This window comes from Pristiophorus japonicus, chromosome 2 (genome assembly GCF_044704955.1).
Source record: "Pristiophorus japonicus isolate sPriJap1 chromosome 2, sPriJap1.hap1, whole genome shotgun sequence".
Taxonomy (NCBI): Eukaryota; Metazoa; Chordata; class Chondrichthyes; family Pristiophoridae; genus Pristiophorus; species Pristiophorus japonicus.
In genome coordinates, this window is record NC_091978.1 from 329,004,251 (window position 1) to 329,031,816 (window position 27,566).

Consider the following 27,566-nt stretch of genomic DNA (forward strand, 5'->3'; position numbering starts at 1 on the left):
GGTTTGGGGTGCGACTCAAGATAGAACTTTTGAGAAAGCTACTAATCTGCTTTGCTCTAACAAGCTGCTGGTACATTATGATCCGTGTAAGCGTCTAGTATTGTCCTTCATCATATGGAGTTGGTTGCGTGCACCAACAAGCTAATGAGTTAGCTAAACTACAACCTGTTGCGTATGCTTCTAAAAGTTTGTCAAAGGCGGAAAGAGCCTACAGCATGGTGGAAAAAGAAGCATTAACCTGTGTGTATGGGGCTAAAAAGATGCATCAGTACTTGTTTGGTCTTCGGTTTGAACTGGAGACAGATCACAAGCCACTCATTTCATTGTTTTCGGAAAACAAAGATATCAATACCAATGTATCGTCCCGCATCCAGAGGTGGACGCTGACATTATCTGCCTATCATTATGTCATTCGCCATAGACCTGGCACCAAGAATTGTGCCGATGCACTGAGCTGTCTGCCGTTGCCCACACTGGAGGTGGAGACGCCACAACTTGCAAACCTACTGTTAGTTATGGATGCTTTTGAAAGTGAAGGAACCCCTGTCACGGCTTAACAAGCTAAGACCTGGACCAGCCAGGACCCGATATTATCAGTTGTGAAACGTTGTGCCCGTAGTGGTGATTGATCTGCCATACCCAAGCAAATGGGTGATGAGACCAAACCTTACAACCGTCGCAAAGACGAACTATCCATTCAGTCAGATTGTTTACTGTGGGGTAATCGTGTTATGCCGAAGAAAGGCAGAGAGAAATTTGTACATGATCTACATAGCACTCATCCCGGTATTGCTATGATGAAAGCCATTGCCAGGTCTCATGTATGGTGGCCTGAAATTGACTCTGATCTGGAATCATGTGTGCATCAGTGCAACACTTGCATGCAGCCAAGTAATGCACCAGCAGAATCGCCGCTGAGTCTGTGGTCGCGGCCATCTAAACCATGGTCCAGGATCCGCATTGACTTTGCAGGTCCCTTCCTGGGAAAGATGTTCTTAATTGTGGTGGATGCATATTCCAAGTGGATAGAGTGTATAATCATGTCATCCAGTACATCCACAGCTACCATTGAGAGCCTTTGTGTCATGTTTGCCACTCATGTTCTACCTGACATCGTTGTAAGCGACAACGGACCTTACTTCACTAGTCTGGAGTTTCAAGAGTTCATGAAACTCAATGGTATCAAACATATGAGGTCAGCACCATTCAAACCTGCATCTAATGGTCAAGCAGAGCGTGCTGTCCAAACCATCAAGCAGAGTATGAAACGTGTAACTCAAGGTTCACTGCAGACTCGCTTGTCATGCATATTGCTTAGTTACAGGACAAGACCCCACACGCTTAACGGGGTCCCCCTTCTGAACTATTGATGAAGAGAGATCTCAAGACCAAGCTCTCTCTTGTCCACTCTGACTTGAACGATCATGTTGAATACAGACGTCAAAGTCAGCAGTGGTATCATGATCGCGCTGCAGTGTCACGCGACATTTCTGTGAACGATCCTGAGTATGTACTAAATTATGGTCAAGGTCCCAAGTGGATCGCCGGTGACAGAGTGTTTATCGTCAAGCTCAAGAATGGGCAAACATACAGGAAACATGTTGATCAGATAAAGCTGCGTCACACGGATGAACCGGAACAATCTGAGGAAGACACAGTGACCAACCAACCTACCCTCAGTCATCAGAGGACTCTGCTGTCATCAATGAATCTGAACTTTTAATCCCTGACATGGTCATTGCCGCTCCCATCAGATCGGCTACCTAGCCCCCAGTCATAACAGACTCAGAATGCTCACCCAAGGCTGGAGTTAAACAGAGACGATCAACTTGGGAGCGGAAAGCCCCGGACTGTCTCAATTTGTAAAAAGACTGTTACAAATAGGGGGATATTGTCATGTATGTATGCTTGGGGTTACTAGCCACCAGGTGGTGCCACTGTCGGAGGCCATTGAGCTGTATGCACTGGTGTGCGGCCCAGGTATAAAAGGCAAGCCATCATGTAATGTAATCATTTTGGGCCCTAATAAAGCAGAGCCAGATTTGTACCTGTGTTAGTTTACAGTATTCAATCTATTGAGTTATTATATACATAACACTTACTTCAGGTGCCTTGTAGCAGAAATTGTTACACTCAGTACACTTCGTACCTTCATGTTACAATAAAATGTTGCAATACCTAATTAAGCAATTGTCAGCTCATAGGTGCGAGACTTCACTGGATCAACAATTTCCGCTGCGTTCTGTGGGTAAAGGCACTGATTCCTGGGCTGTCTTGATTCTTTGATATTTACTGGATAAAGCCACCAATCCCTGGTCTCTGGTGATTCCCTAATGGTTTACTAGATTTACATTTTAACTCACAATCCCTAGTCTATGCTGATCTATCTCTGATTGTTCAATAACTAAGCAGTTAATAGTGCATACAATTCCAGAAGGCATTTGACAGGGTGCCGCATAAAAGGTTACTGCACAAGATAAAAGTTCACGGGGTTGAGGGTAATATATTAGCATGGATAGAGGATTGGCCAACTAACAGAGAACAGAGTCGGGATAAATTCTCTGGTTGGCAACCAGTAACTAGTAGGGTGCTGGGACCCCAACTATTTGCAATCTATTAACGACTTGGAAGAAGGGAGTGAGTGTAACGTAGCCAAGTTTGCTGATGATACAAAAATGGGAGGAAAAGCAGCGTGTGAGGAGGACACAAAAAATCTGCAAAAGGACATAGACAGGCTAAGTGAGTGGGGAAAAATTTGGCAGATGGAGTATAATGTTGGAAAGTGTGAGATTATGCACTTTGGCAGATAAAATCAAAGAGCAAGTTATTATTTAAATGGAGAAAGATTGCAAAGTGCCGCAGTACAGCGGGTCCTGTGCATGAAACACAAAAGGATAGTATGCAAGTACAACAAGTGATCAGGAAGGCCAATGGTATCTTGGCCTTTATTGCAAAGGGGATGGAATATAAAAGCAGGGAAGTCTTGCTACAGCTGTATAAGGTATTGGTGAGTCCACACCTGGAATACTGCGTGCAGTTTTGGTTTCCATATTTATGAAAGGATGTACTTGCTTTGGAGAAAGTTCAGAGAAGGTTCACTATGTTGATTCTGGGGATGAGGGGGTTGACTTATGAGGAAAGGTTGAGTAGGTTGGGCCTCTACTCATTAGAATTCAGATGAATGAGAGGTGATCTTATCGAAACATATAAAATCATGAAGGGGCTTGACAAGATGGATGCAAAGAGGATGTTTCCACTGATGGAGGAGACTAGAACTAGAGGGCACGATCTTAGAATAAGGGGCCGCCCATTTAAAACTGAGATGAAGAGAAATTTCTTCTCTCAGAGGGTTGCAAATCTGTGGAATTCACTGCCTCAGAGAGCTGTGAAGCTGGGACATTGAATACATTGAAGACAGAAATAGACAGTTTCTTAAACGATATGGGGATAAGGGGTTATGGGGAGCAGGCGGGGAAGTGGAGCTGAGTCCATGATCAGATCAGCCATGATCTTATTGAATGGCGGAGCAGGCCTACGCCTGTTCCTATTTCCTATGTTCTTAGGTTCTTATGTAAGTGTCTCTAGTCCTTTGCTAATGCAGGTTCCATTTGCTTGGATTCTTGTACACAATCTAACAGCACAGTTGTCATGTATGTAACCACAATGTAACACCACTGTATTACTGTAAACACACAAGCTAGATGCACACCTTGACCACAAGGGGTGAACTTGTGGGAGACACTCCTTACCTGATCCCCCAGGTATATAAAGGGAGGCCCTACACAGGGTCATCACTTGTGGAGTGCTGTGAATAAAGAGTTGAGGTCACAGAGTGACCTTGTCCCCAGAATGTGCCTCGTGTGGTTTCATGCTGTAGGATAAGGACTTTGGGGTTGGGTGCGTGTTGCAGCAGGGCAATGCTGAGGGTCAACTACAATCTGTGACTCATGCCTCCAGGTCGCGCTCTCAAGCAGAACGGGGATATGGGATGGTCGAGAAAGAAGCGCTCGCATGTCAGACAGCAAGGCTGTCAATGCCAACGCATCAGCCCGCATACAGCGATGGGCTTTCATGCTGGCTGCTTATGACTACTCCATCCGTCACCGGCCCAGCACTGAAAATTGCGCTGACGCGCTCAGCAGGCTTCCACTGGCCACCACTGAGGGTGCAGCGGAGCATAGCGCTGAGATGGTCATGGCTGTCGTTGCCTTTTACAGCGCAGGCTCCCCCATCACAGCCCGCCAGATCAAAATCTGGACAAACAGAGATCCCCTCCTATCCCTGATTAAGAAATGTGTCCTGACTGGGGATTGGGCGCCCGCATACGGAGCATGCCCTGAGGAGGTCAGACCGTTCCACAGACAGATAGATGAGCTCTCCATCCAAGCCGACTGCCTACTATGGGGCAGCCGGGTAGTTATGCGCCAAAAGGGCAGGGAGGCATTCATCCCGGAACACCACAGCGAGCACCCAGGCGTTGTGCTGATGAAGGCCATTGCCCGGTCACATGTTTGGTGGCTTGGAATTGATTCAGACCTGGAACACTGTTCGCAGGTGCACGACGTGTGCCCAGCTGGGTAATGCCCCCAGGGAGGCCCAGCTTAGCCCGTGGCCCTGGCCCACCAGGCCATGGTCACGCATTCATGTTGACTACGCGGGCCCGTTCATGGGAAAAATGTTCCTTATTGTGGTTACTTAAATGGATCGAGTGCATCATTCTGAATTCATGCACGTCATCCACCACCGTGGAAAGCCTACGTGCGATCTTTGCAACCCATGGCTTGTCGGACATCCTGGTTAGTGATAATGGCCCATGCTTCACAAGCTATGAATTCCGGGAGTTTATGTTGGGCAATGGCATCAACCACGTCAGGACTGCGCCGTTCAAACCGGCCTCCAATGGCCAGGCGGAACGTGCGGTCCAAATCATTAAGCAAGGTATGCTCAGGATTCAAGGAACCTCCCTACAATGCCGCCTATCGCGCCTCCTGCTGGCCTCTAGATCCCGACCGAACACACTCACGGGAGTCCGCCGGCAGAGCTACTTATGAAACGGACACTCAAAACCTGGTTGTCCCTCATTCACCCAGTCCTAACCGACATAGTTGAGGGCAAGCACAAGTCACAAAACGAGTACCATGACCACAATTCAAGGGAGAGATGTATAGAAATAAATGATCCTGTATTCGTCCTCAATCACGCCATGGGGCCCAAATGGCTTGAGGGTACTGTAATTGACAAAGGGGAATAGGGTCCTCTTGGTAAAACTCAACAATGGTCAAATATGCCGTAAGCATCTGGACCAAGTAAAAAAAAAGGTTCAACATCGACACGGAGGAACCTGAAGAAGACCATGAGATGGAGCTCACACCACCGCCAGTGAACGAGCAACAAGAGCAATCAGAAGAATGCACAGTCCCTGCGGTCAGCCTGGACAGGCCAGAATCACCACAGGTGACAGACACTCACGTCAGTGTCCCAACAACCAGAGCCCCAACTGCGGCGCTCCACGAGGAAGCGTAGACCACCTGAAAGACTAAACCTATGATCCTAACAAGACTTTGGGGGGGGGGGGGAGAAGGTGATGTCATGTATGTAACCACAATGTAACATCACTGAATTACTGTATACACACAAGCTAGATGCACACCTTGACCACAAGGGGTGAACTTGTGGGAGACACTCCTTACCTGATCACACAGGTATATAAAGGGAGGTCCCAGGCAAGGTCATCACTTGTGGAGTGCTGTGAATAAAGAGTTGAGGTCACAGAGTGACCTTGTCCCCAGAATGTGTCTCGTGTGGCTTCATGCTGTAGAGTAAGGACTTTACAACAGTGAAACACAGCGGTGAAACCCTTGAGATCCGAGCATCAGCCCCTTAAAGCTGTTAGTTCAGGTTACCCTGTGACAGCTTTGCTTTTTATTCTTTATAGCATGCAGGACATTCCAAAGTGCTACACAAAACCAATACATTACATTTGAAGTGCAGTCACTATTGTTTTATAGACAGACATGACAGATAATTTGTGGACAACATGGTCCCACAAAGAGAAAATGAAATGAATGACCACTTAATTTGGTAGTGGTGGTTGAGGGAAGGAATGTTTCCGAGAACAAGTCTCCTGTTCAAATATTGTCATGCAATATTTTACATACATCTAAACCACATGAACAAATTGGCAAGGGATCGTGTTTAATATCTCATCTGCAAAAACAGCAATGCAACACTCGTCACTACTACACTGAAGTGTCAGCTTAACTTATGTGCTCAAGTTCTAGAGAAGGCTTTAGAACCTTACTCAAGTAAGAGTGCAACCCACTGAGCAAATCTAAAACTGAGTATATAATTAATTTGTATTGTACAATCACTAGACTCACTAGCCCAGCATCTTGAAATGCATTCAAGAGAACTTTTTTTAGTCACTATGTAGCAAGCTCAACACGAGAGGGGGTGGTCTTGGATTTAGTTTTGGGGAACGAAGCTGGGCAGGTTGAAGGTGTATTCGTGGGAGAGCACTTGGGTCCCAGTGACCATAATTCAGTCAGATTCAAATTAGTTATGGATAAGGACAAGAATAGGCTTGGAATAAATGTTCCGAATTAGGGAAAAGCTAATTTTGCTAAGTTAATGAAATATTGGCCATGGTGGACTGGAAACAGCTACTTGTGGGTAAATCAGTGTCGGAACAGTGGGAGTCATTTAAGGAGGAGATCCGGAAGGCTCAAGCCAAACATGTACCCTTAAAGAAAAAGGCTGGGGAAAATAATTCTAGAGCCCCTTGGATGTCTGGGGACTTAACAGGAGAGGATTAAGAAAAAAAGGGACGCTTATGTCATATATCAATGGCTAAATACTTTAGAATCTTTAGAGGAATATAGAAAGTTAAGAGGCAAAATTAAAAAGGATATTAGGAATGCTAAGAGCACGAGAAATTCTTGACCAGTAAAATTAAGGAAAACCCTAAGATGTTCTTTAAATATATTAAGAGTAAGAGGGTAACTAAAGAAAGGCTAGGGCCTATTAGAGACTATGAGGGTAATCTTTTTGTAGAGGCGGAAGATGTTGGGAGGGTTCTTAATGAATACTTTTCACAAAGGAAAGGGGCAATGCAGAAACTGCTATCGAGGAAGAGTGAGATATTCCGGATGAAATAAATATAGTGAGAGAGGAAGTATTAAGGGGTTTAGCAGCTTTGAAAGTAGCTAAGTCCCCAGGCCCGGATGAAATGCATCCCAGGCTGTTGAGCAAAGTAAAAGAGGAAATAGCAGAGGCCTTGACCATCATTTTCCAGTCCTCTTTGGATCTGGGCATGGTGCCGGAGGTTTGGAGGACTGCTAATGTAATACCCTTGTTTAAAAAGGGAGAAAGGGATAGGCCGAGTAATTACAGGCCTGTCAGCCTAACCTCAGTGGTGGGAAAATTATTGGAAAAAATCCTGAAAGACAGGATTAATCTGCATTTGGAAAGGCAAGGATTAATTAGGGACAGTCAGCATGGATTTGTTAAGGGAAGATCATGTTTGACTAACCTGATTGAATTTTTTGAGGAGGTAACCAAGAGGGTCGATGAGAGTAGTGCGTACAATGTATATATGGACTTTAGCAAAGCTTTTGATAAAGTCCCACATGGTAGACTGGTCATGAAGGTTAAAGCCCATGGAATATAGGGCAAAGTGGCAAGTTGGATCCAAAATTGGCTTGGAGATAGGAAGCAAAGGGTAATGATTGATGGTTGTTTTTGTGATTGGAAGGATGTTTCCAGTGGGGTTCCGCAGGGCTCAGTACTGGGACCCTTGCTTTTTGTGGTATATATCAACGATTTAGATTTGAATATAGGGAATATGATTAAGAAGTTTGCAGACCACACTAAAATGGCTGTGTGGTTCATAATGAAGAGGAAAATTATGGGCTGCAGGAGGATATTAATCTACTGGTCAGGTGGGCAGAGCAGTGGCAAATGGAATTTAATTCAGAGAAATGTGAGGTGATGCACTTTGGGAGGGCTAATAAGGAAAGGGTATACACATTAAGCGGTAGGCCACTTAATAGTGTAGATGAACAAAGGGACCTCGGAGTGCTTGTCCACAGATCCCTGAAAGTAGCAGGTCAGGTGGATAAGGTGGTTAACAAGGCATACGGAATGCTTGCCTTTATTGGCCCAGGGATAGAATATAAGAGCAGGGAGGTTATGCTTAAATTGTATAATACTTTGGTTAGGCCACAGCTGGAGTATTGCATGCAGTTCTGGTCGCTGTATTATAAGAAGGATGTGATTGCACTAGAGAGGGTACAGAGGAGATTTACTAAGATGCTGCCTGGGATGGAGAATCTTAGTTATGAGGACAGATTGGATAGGCTGGGTTTGTTCTCATTGGAACAGAGGAGGTTGAGAGGAGACGTCATTGAGGTGTACAAAATATTGAGGGGCCTGGACATAGTGGATAGTAAGGGTCTATTTCCATTGATGGAGGGGTCTATTGCGAGGGGGCATAGTTTTAAGATGGTTGGTGGAAGGTTTAGAGGGGATTTGAGGTGCGGGAGCTTCTTTACACAGAGGTTTGTGGGGATCTGGAACTCACTGCCTGGAAGAGTGGTGGATGCAGAAATCCTCACCACTTTTAAGAGATGGTTGGATGGGCACTTAAAGTGCAGCAACCTGCAGGGTTACGGACCTAGAGCTGGTAATTGGGATTAGACTGGATGACCTTCTATTGGACGGAGCAGATATAATGGTAAGTACTGCAGGGAATCGAATACGGCCAGGGTGATCTCCTGGACTAGTTTCGATCGCCTGGATGGATCGGGGAGGAATTTTCCCAGATTTTTTTCTCCCTAAATTGGCCTGAGTTTTTATCTGATTTTTGCCTCTCCCAGGAGATCACATGGCTCCAGTTGGGGTGGAGTGTAGAATGTTTTAGTATAAGGGGTGTCGCAGTTGTGGTGAGGCGGATTGATTGGGCTGGGTGCTCTTTGCCTTTCCGTCATTGTTCATAGGTTTATATGTAACCTTTAGGGCTGGTGACCAAGGGACGTGTGGCTCTTTGTCGGCCGATGCGGACAGGGTGGGCCGGAATGGCCTCCTTCTGCACTGTAAATTTCCATGTTTCTATCTTTCATCTTCACAATTATCCACTAATTTTATATAGGAATTTGTGCATTGTAACTAACATAGCTTTTAATATAACTAAAGATGTTCTTTTAAACTGTAGGTCCTAAGGAGCGGCAATTTACAGGTCTTGCTGATTGCCTCGTGAAAGTTGCAAAGCGAGATGGCCCCCGGGGACTTTATCAAGGATTTGCTGTTTCAGTAAATGGCATCGTTGTATATCGAGCTTCCTACTTTGGATGCTATGACACAATCAAGGTAACTTTTCAAAAACATTTCTGTTCAGAATGAGTACGGTGTATTCTCCAGCTATGTATTGACATTTTAAGTAAGCTTTGAGGGTTTCTTTACTCTTTATTTACTGTACATATGTTTGACATCTGTGTTTCAGACTACTCTAGGATCCAGGGTCCAGAGATGTCTAGGCAAATCCATAGAATCAAATAGATAACCTTTTTCAGTTTATTTTAGCTACTGGTTTTATGTATAACCTGTTGTGATCTTCCTTGTCTTTGGAAAGCGTAAGAATATCAATAAAAGACATCGGGGTGGAAATTTGGCTGTCTAGCGTCTCAGTTAGCGGCCCGGAGGGGCGTTAATGCGGGCGTAATAGCTTACCGGTACCGGTGGGCGAAGGAGGAGAACTCCTAGACGCTGGGGCAAGAGGTCTTACCCCCCCAAAGCTTTACCGGCAGCAACACTCATACCTGGACCTGTCGGAGGAGCAGTGTGTCAGAAGGTTGGAAAATTTAGTTGAGGCTTACTGGCGCCGAAAAACGTTAGCGCCTGGCTGCTGACTTTCAGTCAGATCATGACGTCAGTCCCGGTGCAACGACCACACTAGTGCCCCGCTGGCTAAATTAGGTGCGTCCGCTTCATTTAATGACCGCCCCAATCACGTCTGAAAAAACAGTCGGTCCACCCTTCCATAGTCGTTAACTGGTGGCTACTTAAAGGGATTTTTTTTTTAAATGGACATGATCACTGCATCTCTGAGATCACCCGGCATGCTCTCCTCCCTCCAAAGGAGAGCGATGAGGTCATGTATCCACGCCAACAGCGCTGCTTCGCCATATTTTAGCGCCTCAGCAGGAATTTCTTCTGCACCCATAGCCTTGTTATTCTTGAGCTGTTTTATGGCTTTGCCTACCCCATGCGGCGTTGGAGTTTCACTGTGCTGGTGGTGGGTTGCATGCTGCGGGATGGAGTTGAGAACACTTAAGTCAAAGGCAGAGTCTCGATTGAGGAGATCTTAAAAGTGCTCCTTCCAGCGGGCCCTGACAGCCTCTGTGTCCTTGATGAGTGTTTCCCCGTTCTTTGCCAGGAGTGGGGTGTGGCCTTGGGAGTTTGGACCGTAGGTGGCCTTGATGAGGAAGCACTTCACTTAGAGATCATAGTCAGTGCAAAATTTACACAAAGCACGGTGCGTGTGCCTCCCAAGTTTGCAGTGGCAGACAGACATAACATTACAGCTTGCTAACCGAAGTTGAAAACTTTAATGGGGACATTACAATGCTGCCAGCGTCGCATTCTACATGATCTTGTAAGGTGGCGTCAAGAGAGAAGGGCTGTTGACCATGTCGGTGGGCGAAGGAGGAGAGCTCCTAGATGTCAGGGCAAGAGGTCTTACCCCCCCCCATAGCTTTACCGGCAGCAATCCTCATACCTGGACCTGTCGGAGGAGCAGTGTGTCAGAAGACTGCGCTTTCCAAAAGGAGGTAGTTACAGAGATATGCCATCTCCTGCAGGCAGACCTGCAGTCTCACACCAGGACTACTCTGTCCGTTGCAGTGCAGGTCAGTGTGGCATTCACCTTCTATGCGTTCGGCTCCTTCTAGGCTGCATCAGGGGACATATGCAGGATCTCACAAATCACAGCACATTGCTGCATCCGCGACGACACACAGGCTCTCTACACACACAGAACAGACTTTATTATCTTCCCGATGACCAGGGTGAAATTTAATGAACGCTCACGTAGGTTTGCCAGGATAGCAGACTTCCCAAGGGTTCAAGGAGCAATTCACTGCCCGCACGTGGCCTTGCGAGCACCATTTCAGAATGCAGAGGTATTCAGAAACAGAAAGGGATACCATTCCCTAACTGTGTTGCTGGTGTGCGACCACACGCAGCACATCCTCACAATGCTCGCTATCCTGGAAGCACACATGATGTGTTTATCCTGCAGGGGAGCACTGTGCCATGACTGTTTCAGCCACCATGGGAAGGCCGAGGCTGTCTGCTCGGTGTCATGTATGTACATTCTGTTTATAGCCACCAGATGGCGTCATTGCTGCTCAGGTATAAAAGGCCAGTCATTTTGAGAGTCAGACACTTTAAGCCTGAATAAAACAGAAGCAAGGTTGTACCTTGCTTGGTTAAACAGTACTCAGTTTGAACCTTTATTGCGTACATAACATTTGGCGATGAGAATACAAGAACCTTTGTTTGCAAAATGAACACGATTGGATTTTTGGAGCAATTCGTGGAGGGAGAAGATTGGGCAGAGTTTGTGAGCCTTTTGAACCAGTACTTCGTGACCAACAAAATGAAGGGGGTCGACAATGCAGATCGGCACCGGGCCGTGTTCCTCACTGTGTGCGGTTCAAAGATCTACAGTCTGATAATCTACTCATCCCTAGTGATCCAACAGAGAAAATGTATGAGGAGTTGTGTACATTGGTATAGGAGCACCTCAAACCAGACAACAGCGGCATCATCATCTCGAGATACAGGTTTTGTACACTTTTTCGATTGGAGGGCCAGAGAGCGGCAGAATTCGTTGCCGACCTGAGACATCTAGCGGGACCGTGCAAGTTGGGGACGGTGTTGGCAGACATGCTGCGGGACTTCTTTTTTATCAGTATCAACCACAAGGTGATCCTGCGCAAACTTCTGGCGGTGGAGGAGTTGGATTTAAAAAGGGGCATCCAGATCGCTCAAATCATGTAGGATGACGGACAGGAGTCTAAAGCAAATAGCGATGAAGAACCAACCCTCGGCAAGTACTGTAAATGCGATTGATTCGGCGTTCGACAGAGCGGCACATAGCAGGGCCTATCCGCTGTGTTCGCAAAACCTGTGGCTGACCAAAGTCCGCCAGCGGGAACATGTTGGCATTGTGGGGGAAATCATTGGCACCAGCAGTGCCGATTTAAGCAATATAGTTGCAAAGGCTGTCTGAGAGTGGGGCATCTCCAGCGCAAGTGTCCGCAGATGAGCAAGCAAGCTGTGACACACCACGTGGAGGATGAGAGTCAGACTAGCGTGGATCCGGATACGCAATCTGAGATGCCAGAGGAGGAAGTGTATGGACTGTACTCCTTCATAACCAAGAGTAAACCAATTTTGATTAATGTGAAGTTTAACGGGATACCGGTATCGATGGAACTGGACACGGGGGCGAGTCAATCGATCATGAACGAGAGGACATTTAATAAGCTGTGGGATACTAAGACTGTGAGGCTCAGGCTGAGCCCTTTTAATGCCAAGCTGCGCACGTACACCAAAGAACTGATAAAGGTGATTGTCAGTGCACAAATTAATGTGTCATATAACGGTGCGGTTCATGAGTTACCGCTGTGGATTGTTCCAGGCAATGGCCCAACGCTGCTCGGCAAGAGCTGGTTGGAAAAAATCAGATGCGACTGGAACAACATAAAGGCGTTGTCATGAGAGGAAGATACGTGTGCCCAAGTATTGAGCAAGTTCCCCTCGCTGTTCGAACCGGGTTTCGGCAACTTCACGGGAGCCAAGGTGCAGATCCACGTGGACTCAGATGCAAAACCCATCCATCATAAAGCTCGGGCAGTGCCGTATAAGATGAAGGAGAAGATCGAAATTGAACTGGACGGACTCCAGCGTGAAGGAATCATATCACCGGTCGCATTTAATGAATGGGCCAGCCCCATTGTTCCTCTGCTGAAAAGTGATGGCACAGCCAGAATCTGTGGCGACTACAAGGCTACGATCAACAGGGTTTCGAAACAAGAACAGTACCCGTTACCGAAGGCTGATGACTTGTTTGCGGCGCTAGCCAGAGGGAAGTCGTTCACAAAACTGGACTTGATGTCAGCCTATATGACACAGGAGTTGGTCGAGATGTCGAAGAGACTTACGTGCAATAACATGCACAAAGGACTGTTTATTTACCACAGGTGCCCTTTCGGAATTCGCTCGGCTGCAGCAATATTCCAGAGGAATATGGAAAGTCTACTGAAGTCCTTTCCCAGAACTGTCGTGTTCCAAGATGACATCTGAATGACATCCTGATCACCGGTTGTGACTCCAAGGAACATCTGAACAACCTGGAAGAGGTTCTACTGCATTTGGATAGAGTGGGACTCAGCCTGAAATGCTCGAAGTGCATCTTCATGGCACCGGAGGTCGAATTCCTCGGGAGGAAAATCGCCGCTGATGGCATCAGACCTACCGACGTGTAAACCAAGACCATCAAGAATGCACCCAAGTCGCAGAATGTGACGGAGCTGCGTTTGTTCCTGGGTCTACTCAACTACTTTGGTAACTTCCTACCTAAAATTGAGCACCTTACTAGAACCACTGCACATGCTATTGAGAAAAGGTGACAACTGGGTGTGGGGTGCATTGCAAGACAGAGCTTTAGAGAAAGCCACCAATCTGCTTTGATCGAACAAGCTGCTGGTACATTATGACCCATGTAAACGTTTAGTTTTGGCCTGTGACACATCGTCATATGGAATTGGTTGCGTACTCCAACAAGCCAATGAGTCGGGGAAACTTCAACCTGTCGCGTGTGCATTTAAAAGTTTGTCTAAAGCAGAAAGAGCCTACAGTATGGTAGAAAAAGAAGCTTTAGCGTGTGTGTACGGTGTTAAAAAGATGCATCAATACCTGTTCGGTCTGAGGTTCGAATTCGAGACTGATTACAAGCCAATCATTTCTTTGTTTTCCGAGAGCAAAGATATCAATACCAACGCTTCATCCCGCATCCAAAGGTGGGCGCTGACATTATCTGCCTATGATTATGTCATTCCCACAGACCTGGCCCAGAGAATTGTGCCGATGCTTTGAGCCGGTTGCAGTTGCCCACAACTGGCGGATCTAATGTTAATCGTGGATGTTTTTGAGAGTGAAGGAACCCCTGTCACGGCTCAACAAGTTAAGACCTGGACCAGCCAGGACCCGATTTTATCGGTGGTAAAGGGTTGCATCCTCAAAGGGGATTGGTCTGCCATACCTAAGCAAATGTGCGAGGAGGCCAAACCGTACATTCGTTGCAGGGACGAACTGTCTATTCAAGTAGATTGCATATTGTGGGGCAATCACGTTGTAATGCCCAAGAAAGGGAGAGAGAAGTTCGTGCGTGAGTTACATGGCACACATCCTGGTATAGTGATGATGAAGGCCATCGCCAGGTCCCATGTATGGTGGCCAGGAATTGATTCTGAGCTGGAAGCATGCGTGTATCAGTGCAATACTTACATGCAGCTCAGCAAAGCACCAGCGGAATCGCCGCTGAGTCTGTGGTCGTGGCCATCCAAACCTTGGTCCAGGAGCCATGTAGATTTTGCAGGTCCCTTCCTGGGCAAGATGTTTTTAGTGGTGGTGGACGCTATTCGAAGTGGATAAGATGCATAATCATGTCATCCAGCATGTCCACGGCAACCATAGAGAATCTCAATGTCATATTCGCAACACATAGTCTGCTTGACATAGTGGTGAGCGACAATAGGTCGTGCTTCACCAGTCAGGAGTTTCAGGAGTTTGTGAAACTTAATGGCATAAACATGTAAGGTCAGCACCGTTCAAGCCTGCGTCCAACGGGCAAGCTGAACGTGCAGTACAAATTATCAAGCAAAGCAGACCCACTTGTCTTGCATATTGCTGAGTTACAGGACAAGACCCCATACACTCACAGGGATCTCGCCTGCTGAACTCATGATGAAAAGAGGTCTTAAGACCAAGCTATTTCTGGTACACCCGGATTGAAATAATCATGTTGAATACAGAAGACAAAGTCAACAAGGGTACCACGATCGCGCAACTGTGTCACTCGAGATTTCTGTTAATAATCCTGTATATGTGCTGAACTATGGTCAGGGTCCCAAATAGATCGCCGGTCATGGCCAAGGAGGGCAACAGAGTATTTGTTATTAAGCTCAAGAATGGGCAAACTTTCAGGAAACACATGGATCAGACAAAGCTGAGGCACACAGAAGAATCAAAACAGTTAGACGAAGAAACCCCTCGACAACCAACCAACCTACAAGCAGTCTTCAGAGGACTCACGGGTCATCAGTGAACCCGGAATTGCCATCACGGACCTGTTCAATAAAAATGGACTTGCAATTCCTGACATGGCCACTGCCACTCCCAACAAATCAGTCATCCAGCCATCAGCCACAACAGACCCCTCACACTCACCCAAGGCTGGAATCGAACTGAGACGGTCAACCTGGGGGCACAAAGCACTGGGCCCGTCTCAATCTGTGAAAGACTGTGATAAGATCTCAGAGGGAGGTGTTGTCATGTATGTACATTCTGTTGGTAGCCACCATATGACGTCATTGTGGTGCTGCTCAGGTATAAAAGGCCTGCCATTTTGAGAATCAGACACTTTGGGCCTGAATAAAGCAGAAGCAAGGTTGTACCTTGCTTAGTTAAACAGTACTCGATTTGAACCTTTATTGCATACATAACACTCGGGGACAAAGGATATGGCCTGGATACCTGGCTAATGACGCCCCCCCCCCCCACCCCTTCGCAACACCTCCATAGAACCGGAGGGATGCTACAATGAGAGCCATGCTGCCACCCACAACATCATCGAGCAGACAATAGGGCTGCTGAAGCAGCGATTCCGATGCCTGGACCGCTCTGGAGACAGCCTTCAATATTCCCCTGCGCATGCTGCACAAATTGCCCATCATGAGGGCCCAGGCCCTGCCAGTGGGTTTTGAAAGCCCACCTGAGGAGGAAGAGGAACAGGAGCCTGGCGAGGCTCCAAATGTCCAGCAAGATGAGGACCAGCATCAGCCACGGAGGAGGCAGCATGCCAACAGTGCTGGCACAAGGGTCACGCGGCAGCAGCTCATAATGCATCGGTTTGCTTAACTGGAAGAAACTGAGTGATGCAGCTAATAATCATCACGAATTGTGCAACAATGTCACATCTCCATCACAAGTCCACAGTCATACACCAGAGGCTGAAGGAAACAGTCAAAATAACATTTTATTTACCTCCCTCAAACAACCCCAAAAATCCCACAACCGCAAATATTAAAAGCTGGAGCTAACACCCCTTCAAACACCAGAATACTTCATCATCATAGGTGGTCCCTCGAACGAGGATGACTTGCTTCCACATGAGTTCACAGATGTTTCAATGAAGGACCCGATATTCCAGTCCTGAACTCCAGTTGAAAGGGTGCAAGATGCCTGTGCGTGGATTTTTTTAATGTGTGGTGACCGTTACACAACAGCCACCACATGGGCTTGACAGAGTTAGGCCTTTAACCAGTGGCAAGGGTTAACCAGGACGACTGGAGACTTGCTCTGCTGCACGGACCCCTAGTGCGCACACATATCACAGTGTGGGCTGGCCTGTGCTGCCCCTGGGCCCTTGGCTCTTCTGGGCCCCATACCCTCAGTTGCCGTACCTCCACCACGATCTCTCGCTGCTCATCTACCACAAACATTCACCGCACCTTTGCCACGATCTCTCAGCGCTCCTCCACCACAAAACACTCGGCGCACCTCCGCCACAACCTTCCTGCTCGTCTGCTGTACCTGGGCCCCGCCGATGCTCCTGGCTGTGCTCCAAACAGCGACCTGGGTTCTGGTGACGTCACCCAATCACCCACATCGAAGTCATCGCATACCTGGACCCCCGACCTGCGAGAGAAGACCTCCGTTGGTCGGGAAGTATAAGAGCTGGAGCAGCATACCACTGCCACCGCGAGCTGGTCCAGGAACTAGAATACCTAATCACCATGAACAACATATGTACAAATGCCCCTGCCAGTTCTCATTCTACAACAGTATCCATGTGCCATCTTAGCCACTGCCGCTTACAACAGTAGCAGGCGTGCAAGAACACCAAAGAAATTTAGACAACCATTTGTAGTCAACAACGACATATTCCCATGGGTAACCATGTGTTTTCTGCAGGCATTTGCCACCCCTCTGACTCACCCTCCTCCCGCGCCTACTGCTCCCCCTCAATGTTACCTCCCTGTCTGCAGCAAGGCCGCTTGAGGGCTGCTCCGTGTCTATGGGAGACAGGACAGAAGGCCTAGCAGGATGCCCTGGACCAGCTGTGTGCCTGGAAGGTCCGGCTGCTGACTGCACCAGGTTAGAATGGTGGCAGCAGTCTCGGATGGCTGGGGTGCAGGCCGTGGCAGGTGCAAATGCAGAATGGCAGTAGTGGGTGATGGAATGCTGTCATCCTGAGGAAGGACATCGTCATGTATTCAACCAGCATTGTAACCCATGTATAAACTGACAAGTTGTACACTGTGAGAACAATGACCACTAGGTGGTGAACTTTTGGGAGACACTCCTAACCTGGACCTTCAGGTATAAAAGGGGAAGCTCCACCCACCTTCATCACTTGAGTGCTATGGAATAAAGGACAGGTCACAGACTGACCTTCTCTCAAGCATGGGCCTCGTGCATTTATACTGTATAGTAAGGACGTATCAATGGCGACGAGAAACTGGGATTTAAACCACGCGAGCATGGCCACTAGCAGAACAGACGAGAGGTACTGTGTTAAGGAATGGTTGGGACAGAGAATCAACATTGTTAAAGCAGCACGCAGTTCTCCAGGCAGACAAGGGCAATTGGGCATGCCCCAATATGTAGTCGAGCCCAGAGGGGGAGTTCGGCAGAGACAATGGCTAGCTGAACGGCGATTCACGCCATTGCAAGGGACAGTGCGGCCAGTAATGGGGCCATCAACACCTGTCAGAGACGATCGACTGGCAAGGGACCTTTTGTTTCCAACAACAGCTCATGTTGGAGGTGTGGAGGCACACACTCAGCCGGAGTTTGCAGAGATGAGCAAAATACCTGTAGAAATGGCAGAAATGAACGCTGGGAGAAATCGCTGGAAGCTGAAGTTCAGCGAGTTCATGTGGAGCACGTATACAGTTCATACGCTCAAGTTGCTGTCATGAACTGGAAATGGGGCGACGTCAGTGTAATTTCCTCTGTGGAGCGAGTATCATGCTCACAGATCCTGGACAAATTTGACTCACTGTTTCAACCCGGCATTGGCACTTTCATGGGGGCCAAGGTAGTGATTCACATAAACCCAGACACCAAGCCAGTACACCACAAGGCCAGAGCAGTGCCGTATGTGATGCGGGAAAAGATAGAAGGCGAATTGGACCGCCTGCTGAGGGAAGGCATCATCTCGCCAGTCGAATTCAGTGACTGGGCGAGCCTGATTTTGCCGGTGCTCAAGGCGGATGTGTCGGTCAGGATATGTGGTGATTACAAGACCACCATCAATCGGGTGTCACTCCAAGACCAGTACCCGCTACCGAGAGCGGAGGACCTCATTGCGACGCTATCCGGTGGCAAACTTTTTTCAAAATTGGACCTGACCAGCTTACATGACCCAGGAGCTGGCGAGTGAGTCGAAGAAGCTGACCACCATCACGACACACAAGGGGTTGTTTGAGTACAACAGATGTCCGTTCGGGATTCGCTCGGCCGCCGCGATCTTCCAACGAAATATGGTAAGCCGCCTCAAGTCGATTCCAGGGACGGTGGTTTTTCAGGACGACATCCTCATCACGGGTTACGATACTGAAGAACACCTCCACAACCTGGAGGAGGTGCTACGCAGACTGGACCGGGTAGGGCTGCGACTGAAAAAGACGAAGTGCGTCTTCCTAGCTCCAGAGGTAGAATTCCTGGGGATGAGGGTAGCAGCAGACGGGATCAGCCCTGCTGCGTCCAAGACGGAAGCGATCCAGAGAGCACCCAGACCCCGTAACACGACGGAGCTGCATTCGTTCCTGGGCCTCCTGAACTATTTTGGTAACTTTCTTCCCAAATTGAGCACGCTGCTAGAGCCGCTACACGTGCTCCTACGCAAAGGTCACGAATGGGTCTGGGGGGACAGCCAGGAAAGGGCTTTTAATAGAGCATGCAATTTGTTATGTTCCAACAATCTGTTAACGCTATATGACCCATGTAAGAAACTTGTGTTAACGTGCGATGCGTCGTCCTATGGTGTCGGGTGTGTGTTGCAGCATGTCAATGCCAAGGGTCAGTTACAGCCGGTAGCTTATGCCTCCAGAAGTCTGTCCCAGGCAGAAAGGGGCTATGGGGTGGTAGAAAAGGAGGTGCTTGCATGTGTATATGCGGTAAAGAAAACGCACCAGTACCTGTTTGGCAGGAAGTTTGGAGACAGATCACAAACCCCTAACGTCCCTTTTGGCTGACAACAAGGCCATAAATGCAAACGCATCGGCCCGCATACAGAGGTGGGCACTCACGTTAGCCGCCTATGACTATACAATTCAGCACAGACCGGGCACCAAAAACTGCGCCAATGCACTCAGCAGACTCCTACTAGCCACCACTGAGGGGGCTACCGAGCATGCTGCTGAGATGGTCATGGCTGTTGAAGCTTTCGGAAGCGAAGGCTCACCCGTGACAGCCCATCAAATAAAAGTCTGGACAAATAGAGACCCGCTATTGTCTTTATTCAAGAAATGTGTCCTGAATGGGGACTGGACAGCCACGTACGGGGCATGCCCTGAGAATTTAAACCATTTCACAGGCGCGGGGATGAACTCTCGATTCAGGCCGATTGCCTACTGTGGGGAAACTGCGTAGTCATGCCCCAGATGGGCAGAGAGGTGTTCATTTGAGAACTCCACAATAAGCACCCGGGCATTGTCATGATGAAGGCAATTGCCAGGTCACACATTTGGTGACCAGGGATAGGCGCAGATCTGGAACTTTGTGTTCGCAGGTGCAACACGTGTGCCCAACTGGGCAATGTGCTCAGAGAAGCCCCCTTTAGCCCCTGGTTCTGGCCCACCAAGCCTTGGTCACACCATGTGGACATCCATGCAGGTCCTTTCATGGGAAAAATGTTTTTGGTTGTAGTAGACGCCTACTCCAAATGGATCGAGTGTGACATTTTAAATTCAAGCACATCCTCTGCCACGGTAGAAAGTCTAAGGGCAATGTTCGCCGCCCACGGTCTACCGGATATCTTCGTCAGCGACAATGGCCCATGCTTCACAAGCACTGAATTCCAGGACTTCATGGCAGGCAATGGAATTAACCATGTCAAAATGGCACCGTTCAAGCCGGCCTCAAACGGCCAGGCAGAACGAGCAGTGCAGATAATCAAACAGGGGATGCTCAGAATCCAAGGGGGTTCCCTACAAAGCCGCTTATCGCGCTTCCTATTGGCCTACAGATCCCGACCACACTCGCTCACAGGGGTTCCACCTGCAGAGCTGTTAATGAAAAGGACGCTCAAAACCCGGTTATCCCTTATACACCCCACCATGAAAGAAATTGTCGAGAGCAGGCGCCAGTCACAATGTGACTACCATGACAGGAATGCGAGGGCGCGATGTATTGATGTAAATGACCCTGTCTTTGTTCTCAACTACACTGCAGGGCCCAAATGGCTCGCAGGCACAGTGATTGCAAAAGAGGGGAATAGGATTCTGGTTGTTAAACTTACCAGTGGACAAATCTGCCGCAAACACGTGGATCAAACAAAAAGGAGGTTCAGCAACCCCATAGAAGAAGCAGAGGAAGAACACTCCACCACAGGTCACCGAACACCAGAACCAAAGGGAGGAGAGCCCAGTCACTGTGGGCAGTCCGGACAGGCCTGAGGCACCTCAAACAGCAGACACTCAGGCCAGCGCCCAACAACCGGAACCCCAGCTCAGGCGCTCTACAAGAGAGCGTAAACCACTAGAGAGACTCAACTTGTCATCCCAAGAAGACTTTGGAGGGGAGGTGATGTCATGTATTCAACCAGCATTGTAACCCATGCATAAACTGACAAGTTGTACACTGTGAGAACAATGACCACTAGGTGGTGAACTTTTGGGAGACACTCCTAACCTGGACCTTCAGGTATAAAAGGGGAAGCTCCATCCACCTTCATCACTTGAGTGCTATGGAATAAAGGACAGGTCACAGACTGACCTTCTCTCAAGCATGGGCCTCGTGTGCATTTATATTGTATAGTAAGGACGTATCAGAAATAACCTTCCATTTCCAACGGCCCACTGCCAATCCTCCGGGGCGTAGCCACAGCATCCGGAACAATATCTGCAAGCACAGATTGCTGGTCTACTGCGGCACCGTCTGTTCCCCGTCCGACTGTGGGGATTACAGAGAGGATGGCAGTAGTCGTTGTTTGCATGGCGTCACTCTGAGACTGCATCAGAGCAGACTGAGCTTGAAACGCAGCAGAGTGCAAGCTAGCAAATACTGACTGCATGACATCACAAAGACCTTGAGTGGCTTCGGCCTGTGATGTCATGGCTGATGCCCCGTCAACCATTAGACGCGCCATCACCTCTGGGACCCCACTGTCGCTCTTTGAGCCCACTTTCCGGTTTAACTGGCCAAGGATGGGCTCATTAGACTGCTGAGAGGCATTGGCAATGCTTGAGGCGGCCTCCACCACATTTACAGCAAGTGCATCCATGCTCTGCGGGACTCTCTCCAATGCACCGATAAGCTCGCGGTGCATCTGCATGGACACCCTGGACATAGCCTCCAAATCCAGGTCCTCATCTGCTTGTCTCTGAGCAGGACTCTTGGGCTAACTTACCCTTTGGAGAGTTGGTCCCCGAGCTTCCCATCGCGCTGGGCATTGCTGCAGGCCACTGGACCAGGAATGTCCAGGTCTACAAACCCCAGGAAGACAGGTTCTTCCACTGAGCTGGTCTCCCCACTCGTTGGCACAGGTGGATCTCGCTCTGTCGCCACACTGGTCTCGATTTCCTCCTTATTATCCCTGTCGTGGGAAGCGGAGCAGGCTGCCGCTTTTCTGGCTGATCATCTGTAAGCACAAAGCAACAGAAGTGTGGTTAGCAGCTGGGGAGGGGGCAGGAAGGCAAGAAGGAGGGGGCATCGTTACTTTGGAGCTATATGTTGTAAGGCATGTGGGCTCAAGGGTAAAGATCTCACAGAACATGCCCATTTCATTCACAAACCGTCACTGTCAAGCGGGAGCTCTGCCTCGCCAGTCGCTACCGCTACAACTGGTGCGCCCATGAGGGCAGACACTCGGCCCTCCACCTCGGTGAAGTCCTGGAGGTCGGGCTCTCCTCCGCCTATCCACTGCTGCTCTCTTCGATTGTAGGCGAGTTTGGCCTTCAATGACAAAACAAGAAGTTGTTTGTGAGTCTGTAGCTACTCATGTGCTGGATGTGTCTGCAGTAAGTGACTCATTACTAATGTCCCGAGGTGTGCATCTCTGCCTCTCAGCCTGCGTGGCACACACAGTGGATGTGTTAACGATGGGATTGGGAGACAAAGAGTTACGTGTACGTATGAGGCTGAAGGCCTGTGACTGCATATGAAGAGTTAAAAGGTGTTGGCTGAGTCGGGAGATCGAAGGTGAGAGACGTTTGGATGGGCAGGACATGTCTGGTGATGCGATAAAGAACTTTTAGGGTGACTCCAGCAACGAGGAGCATGACCTGGTACACATAGAGAAGGGGTGGGCACTGCAAAGCCTTTACATTGTGTGAGACAGTGAGGCTCACATGAATGCATTTAAAGGTGAATGGAAAGGGTACTCACTACTGTGGTTGTTGAACTTTTTGTGACATTGTGTCGCTGTTCTGGCCACCGTGTTGAGGGCAGAAACATGCTGGACCACCTCCCTCCACAGCCGCCTTAATACCGTTGGCTACCCCTCCAGGCTGTAGCGCATTGCTGCGCCTCTCCACTGCGAGAAGCGGTGTGCTCGCTGTCGTCCTCCTTGCTCCTCCATTTTCCTGCTCTGAAGACACTGAGGAGGTGGAGCTGCGGATGCGCATACTTACCTTGACGCACCTTTAAGACTTGGCGCTTCCCGAGATGTGAATCGGACTTCAGAGCATGCACAATGGTTTTCAAAATCGATCGTGAAGATTTTCAGTAGCACCCACTCTCCGCGCCCCCACCCCCCCCCCCCCCAGGTCAGGTGTGTAACAGCTGCAACAGCTGATTTAGCGCCCCTTTCAGCTCTTGGTCCAATTCAAGCAAATTTCTCGGCGGGAGGCGCAAACCTTTTAAATGCGCTATACTCACCGCTCCGCCTGAATTAACATCTCAAAATGGTCGGTACCAAATTTCCACCCCATTGACTTAAGCTTCAATTCTTCAATTGCCAAACAAATCTATTCAACAATAAAAGAAAAAGTGATAGTAACATAACATTTATTTTTAACAGTCATTATTAAGCTTAGCTAGCTCCTTGGGTGGTAGAAAATAATATTTTTCAACTACTGTGCTAAACTGTAATATTAACAATATTCTTACATAACAGTTCCTTTTTCTCACTATGGAAGTTAGACTGTCTATCTTTTTATGAAGGCTTTGCACAGATTCCAATTTGAACATGATAGATTGCTAAATATCTTCAAGTGGGACCCAGTAGCAAGCAGATTAAAATAACTGGTGAATTTTAAAAAGCTGCCAATCAAACACTTATTTGAATACATCCCACAAGATGCATGTATTTGAATTGAATGGCTTAGCTCCTCCCTCAAACACACATGGCAATCTGAGGACCACTAGATTAACCAGGTGGTTTTATCAACTGCTATGTACAGCTGATATGCACCCACATGAAGAGATTCATGCAGGTGTGTACCAGATTCCCTGATGCTTTTATACTGCGGCAGTCCAAAATTCCAAGGCTAGACGCTCCACTTTTTTTGCATGCTTAACACCCACTTAACGCCCATTTTCCGTTGAAATTACGTCTAACGTCCAGATATTGCCCATTTTGGCACAAAATGGAAACTGACGGGCATTTTTAGGAAACTTATCGCTGAGCGTTACTTTCCCCATGTGTTTAACGCCGAGAAAAAATATTACCGCTCGCCCACTTTTTTTGGGCGGAATCATCAGAATGGGCTAAATCAACAGCCATAATATCGCCCAGCGTTAATTTCCGCACTGATTTAACGCCGAGATTCAATAATACTGCCCGCCCATTTTTTTTGTCGTAAAGAGCATATTTACCAAAACTAGCAGTCATGAGATCGCCCTCCGTCAATTTCACCACCTCGCACACATAGCACGCACAATATCGCTTGCCCAAAAAAACGCCCAGAAAAAGTGGAACTAACCGGAACTAATCACAGCGTTATGGACGCCATGTTCTACATCACATGTCGCATCCTTTAAAAGGCTGCTGTGCTTCAACCTCAGCGGAGTTCGGATGTACTCTGCAGGTCGTTGGAGTTGATGTGAACATCTCTACAAACATCTTGACCATATTGTGACCGATTGAAATTGAATAGGTGTCTTCATCGGGATATTCCTTGTTTGTGACCAATCAGTGGAAAACAGAGAGCTCTTGCAATAGGGCCTGTCCTTTCTCACCCTCGCTTGGTGACCAATTACATGCAGCAGCCTCGAGATCGCCAAAGGAAGCTCCACAGCATTATATGCCCAATATAAGATGTGATAGACTAATGAGGAAGATCAGATGTTACACCCCCCGCAAGTACCAGGAGAAGCATTCTTACGTCGACTTGCCTGACATCACCTGCCTTAGGAGACTGCGCTTCCACAAAGAGGTTATCACTGAAGTATGCCAGCTGATAAGGGGAGATCTGCAGCCTGCCAACACCATCAGTACTGCACTGTCGAGGTCAAAGTCACCGTGGCACTGTCGTTCTACGCTTCGGGTTCTTTTCAGGCCACAGCTGGAGACATTTGCGGACTTTCTCAGCATGCCACACATCGCTGCATTAGATAGGGCACTGAAGCCCTGTACGCATGCAGGAGGTACTTGAACAGCTTCCCTTTGACCAGGGAGGCATAGAGTGAGAGGGCTCTAGGATTCTCCAGAATTGCAAACTTCCCCAAGGTGCAGGTAGCAATAGACTGTATGCACATCGCGATGCGGCACCTTTTCAGGATGCAGAGGTTTTCAGGAACTGCAAGAGATTCCACTCCCTGAATGTTCAACTGGTTCTCGACCACCAGCAAATTATACTGGCAGTAAATGCTCAATTTCCGGGCAGCATCCATGATGCTCACATCCTGTGTGAGAGCACTGTATCTGACTTGTTTAACAATCAATCACAAGGTCAATGCTGGATGCTTGGTGACAAAGGATATGGCCTCGCCACCTGGCTGATGACCCCCTTGCGTGACACCCACACCGAAGCCGAAAGGCAATACAACGAGACTCCGAGTGGCTCTGTGGCTATCGTGGAGAAAACCATTGGAGTGCTGAAGCAGCGCTTCAGACTCAGGAGGCGAGCTCCAATACCATCCTGAGCAGATAGCTCAATTCGTCGTGGTGTGCTCCATGCTGCACAACTTGGCTATCAGGAGGGGACAAGAATTGCCTGATGAGTCCACCTCACCAGAGAGAGGAAGAGAAGGATGAGGAGGCGGACGCTGACATCGGCCCAGACAATCAGGCTGACGCTGAAGCCATGCCCCCGCCCCCCTGTAGACCGCATGAAAGGGCCCGTGGTAGCATGATTCCTGAGGCAGCGGCAGTCGGCGAGAGGCGGGAGCAGCGTGGTGTCGGGAGGCCTATAAAGGCCCAGCGGGTAATCCTGAGGCGGTGGCAGTCAGCGAGAGGCGGGAGCAGCGTGGTGTCGGGAGGCCTATAAAGGCCCAGCGGGTAATCCTGAGGCGGTGGCAGTCAGCGAGAGACGGGAGCAGCGTGGCGTCGGGAGGCCTATAAAGGCCCAGCGGGTAATCCTGAGGCGGTGGCAGTCAGCGAGAGACGGGAGCAGCGTGGCGTCGGGAGGCCTATAAAGGCCCAGCGGGTAATCCTGAGGCGGTGGCAGTCAGCGAGAGGCGGGAGCAGCGTGGTGTCGGGAGGCCTATAAAGGCCCAGCGGGTAATCCTGAGGCGGTGGCAGTCAGCGAGAGACGGGAGCAGCGTGGCGTCGGGAGGCCTATAAAGGCCCAGCGGGTAATCCTGAGGCGGTGGCAGTCAGCGAGAGGCGGGAGCAGCGTGGTGTCGGGAGGCCTATAAAGGCCCAGCGGGTATTCCTGAGGCGGCGGCAGTCAGCGAGAGGCGGGAGCAGCGTGGTGTCAGGTGGCCTATAAAGGCGTGCTTGTGCAGCTCCAGCCGGGAGAAAAAGAAAAAAAGAAGTAGAAAGAAATCAAAAGGTGATGTCACAGCCAACGGGGTAAGTGATTGGCTGGTGATTGGTGTGTAGCTTTTTTTTTTATATCAGTAAGTAACCTGTTAACATTGTTGTCACCAAATTAAGTGTGTCTAAGGGTTAAGTCAAGGCAGGAGAGTTCGGTCACGTGATATGCTCTTCCTGTACCATGTGGGAACTCAGGGACACTTCCGGTGTCCCTGACGACTACGTGTGCGGGAAGTGTATCCGCCTCCAGCTCCTGATGGACCGCGTTGCGGAATTGGAGCTGAAGGTGGATTCACTCTGGAGCATCCACGATGCTGAGAATGACGTGAGTAGCACGTGTAGCGAGTTGGTCTTACCGCAGGTAAAGGGTCCACAGCGAGATAGGGAATGGAAGACCAGCAGGAAGAGCAGTGCAAGGAAGGTAGTGCAGGGGTCCCCTGCGGTCATCCCCCTGCAAAACAGATACACCGCTTTGAGTACTGTTGAGGGGGATGACCCACAAGGGGAGAGCAGCAGCAGCCAAGTTCATGGCACCATGGGTGGCTCTGCTGCACAGGAGGGCAGGAAAAAGAGTGGGAGAGCGATAGTGATAGGGGATTCAATTGTAAGTAGAATAGATGGGCGTTTCTGCGGCCGCAACCGAGACTCCAGGATGGTATGTTGCCTCCCTGGTGCAAGGGTCAAGGATGTCTCGGAGCGGGTGCAGGACATTCTGAAAAGGATGGGTGAACAGCCAGTTGTCGTGGTGCACATTGGTACCAACGATATAGGTAAAAAAAGGGATGAGGTCCTACGAGACGAATTTAAGGAGCTAGGAGCTAAATTAAAAAGTAGGACCTCAAAAGTAGTAATCTCGGGATTGCTACCAGTGCCACAACCTAGTCAGAGTAGGAATCGCAGGATAGCTCAGATGAATACGTGGCTTGAGCAGTGGTGCAGCAGGGAGGGATTCAAATTCCTGGGGCATTGGAACCGGTTCTGGGGGAGGTGGGACCAGTACAAACCGGACGATCTGCACTTGGGCAGGACCGAAACCAATGTCCTAGGGGGAGTGTTGGCGAGTGCTGTTGGGGAGGAGTTAAACTAATATGGCAGGGGGATGGGAACCAATGCAGGGAGACAGAGGGAAACA

General features: G+C 48.8%; 1 protein-coding gene across 4 annotated transcripts in view; it reads left to right on the forward strand.

The window, feature by feature from the left end:
• The window catches only part of LOC139248078 (ADP/ATP translocase 4-like), a 169,070-nt gene that overhangs the window by 43,087 nt on the left and 98,417 nt on the right, over nt 1-27,566 (forward strand). For all 4 annotated transcript variants that reach the window (XM_070871852.1, XM_070871838.1, XM_070871831.1 and 1 more), the window contains one exon: nt 9,212-9,366. In XM_070871852.1, the coding sequence (XP_070727953.1) occupies nt 9,212-9,366 (155 nt within the window). The remainder of the gene's footprint in view (nt 1-9,211; nt 9,367-27,566) is intronic.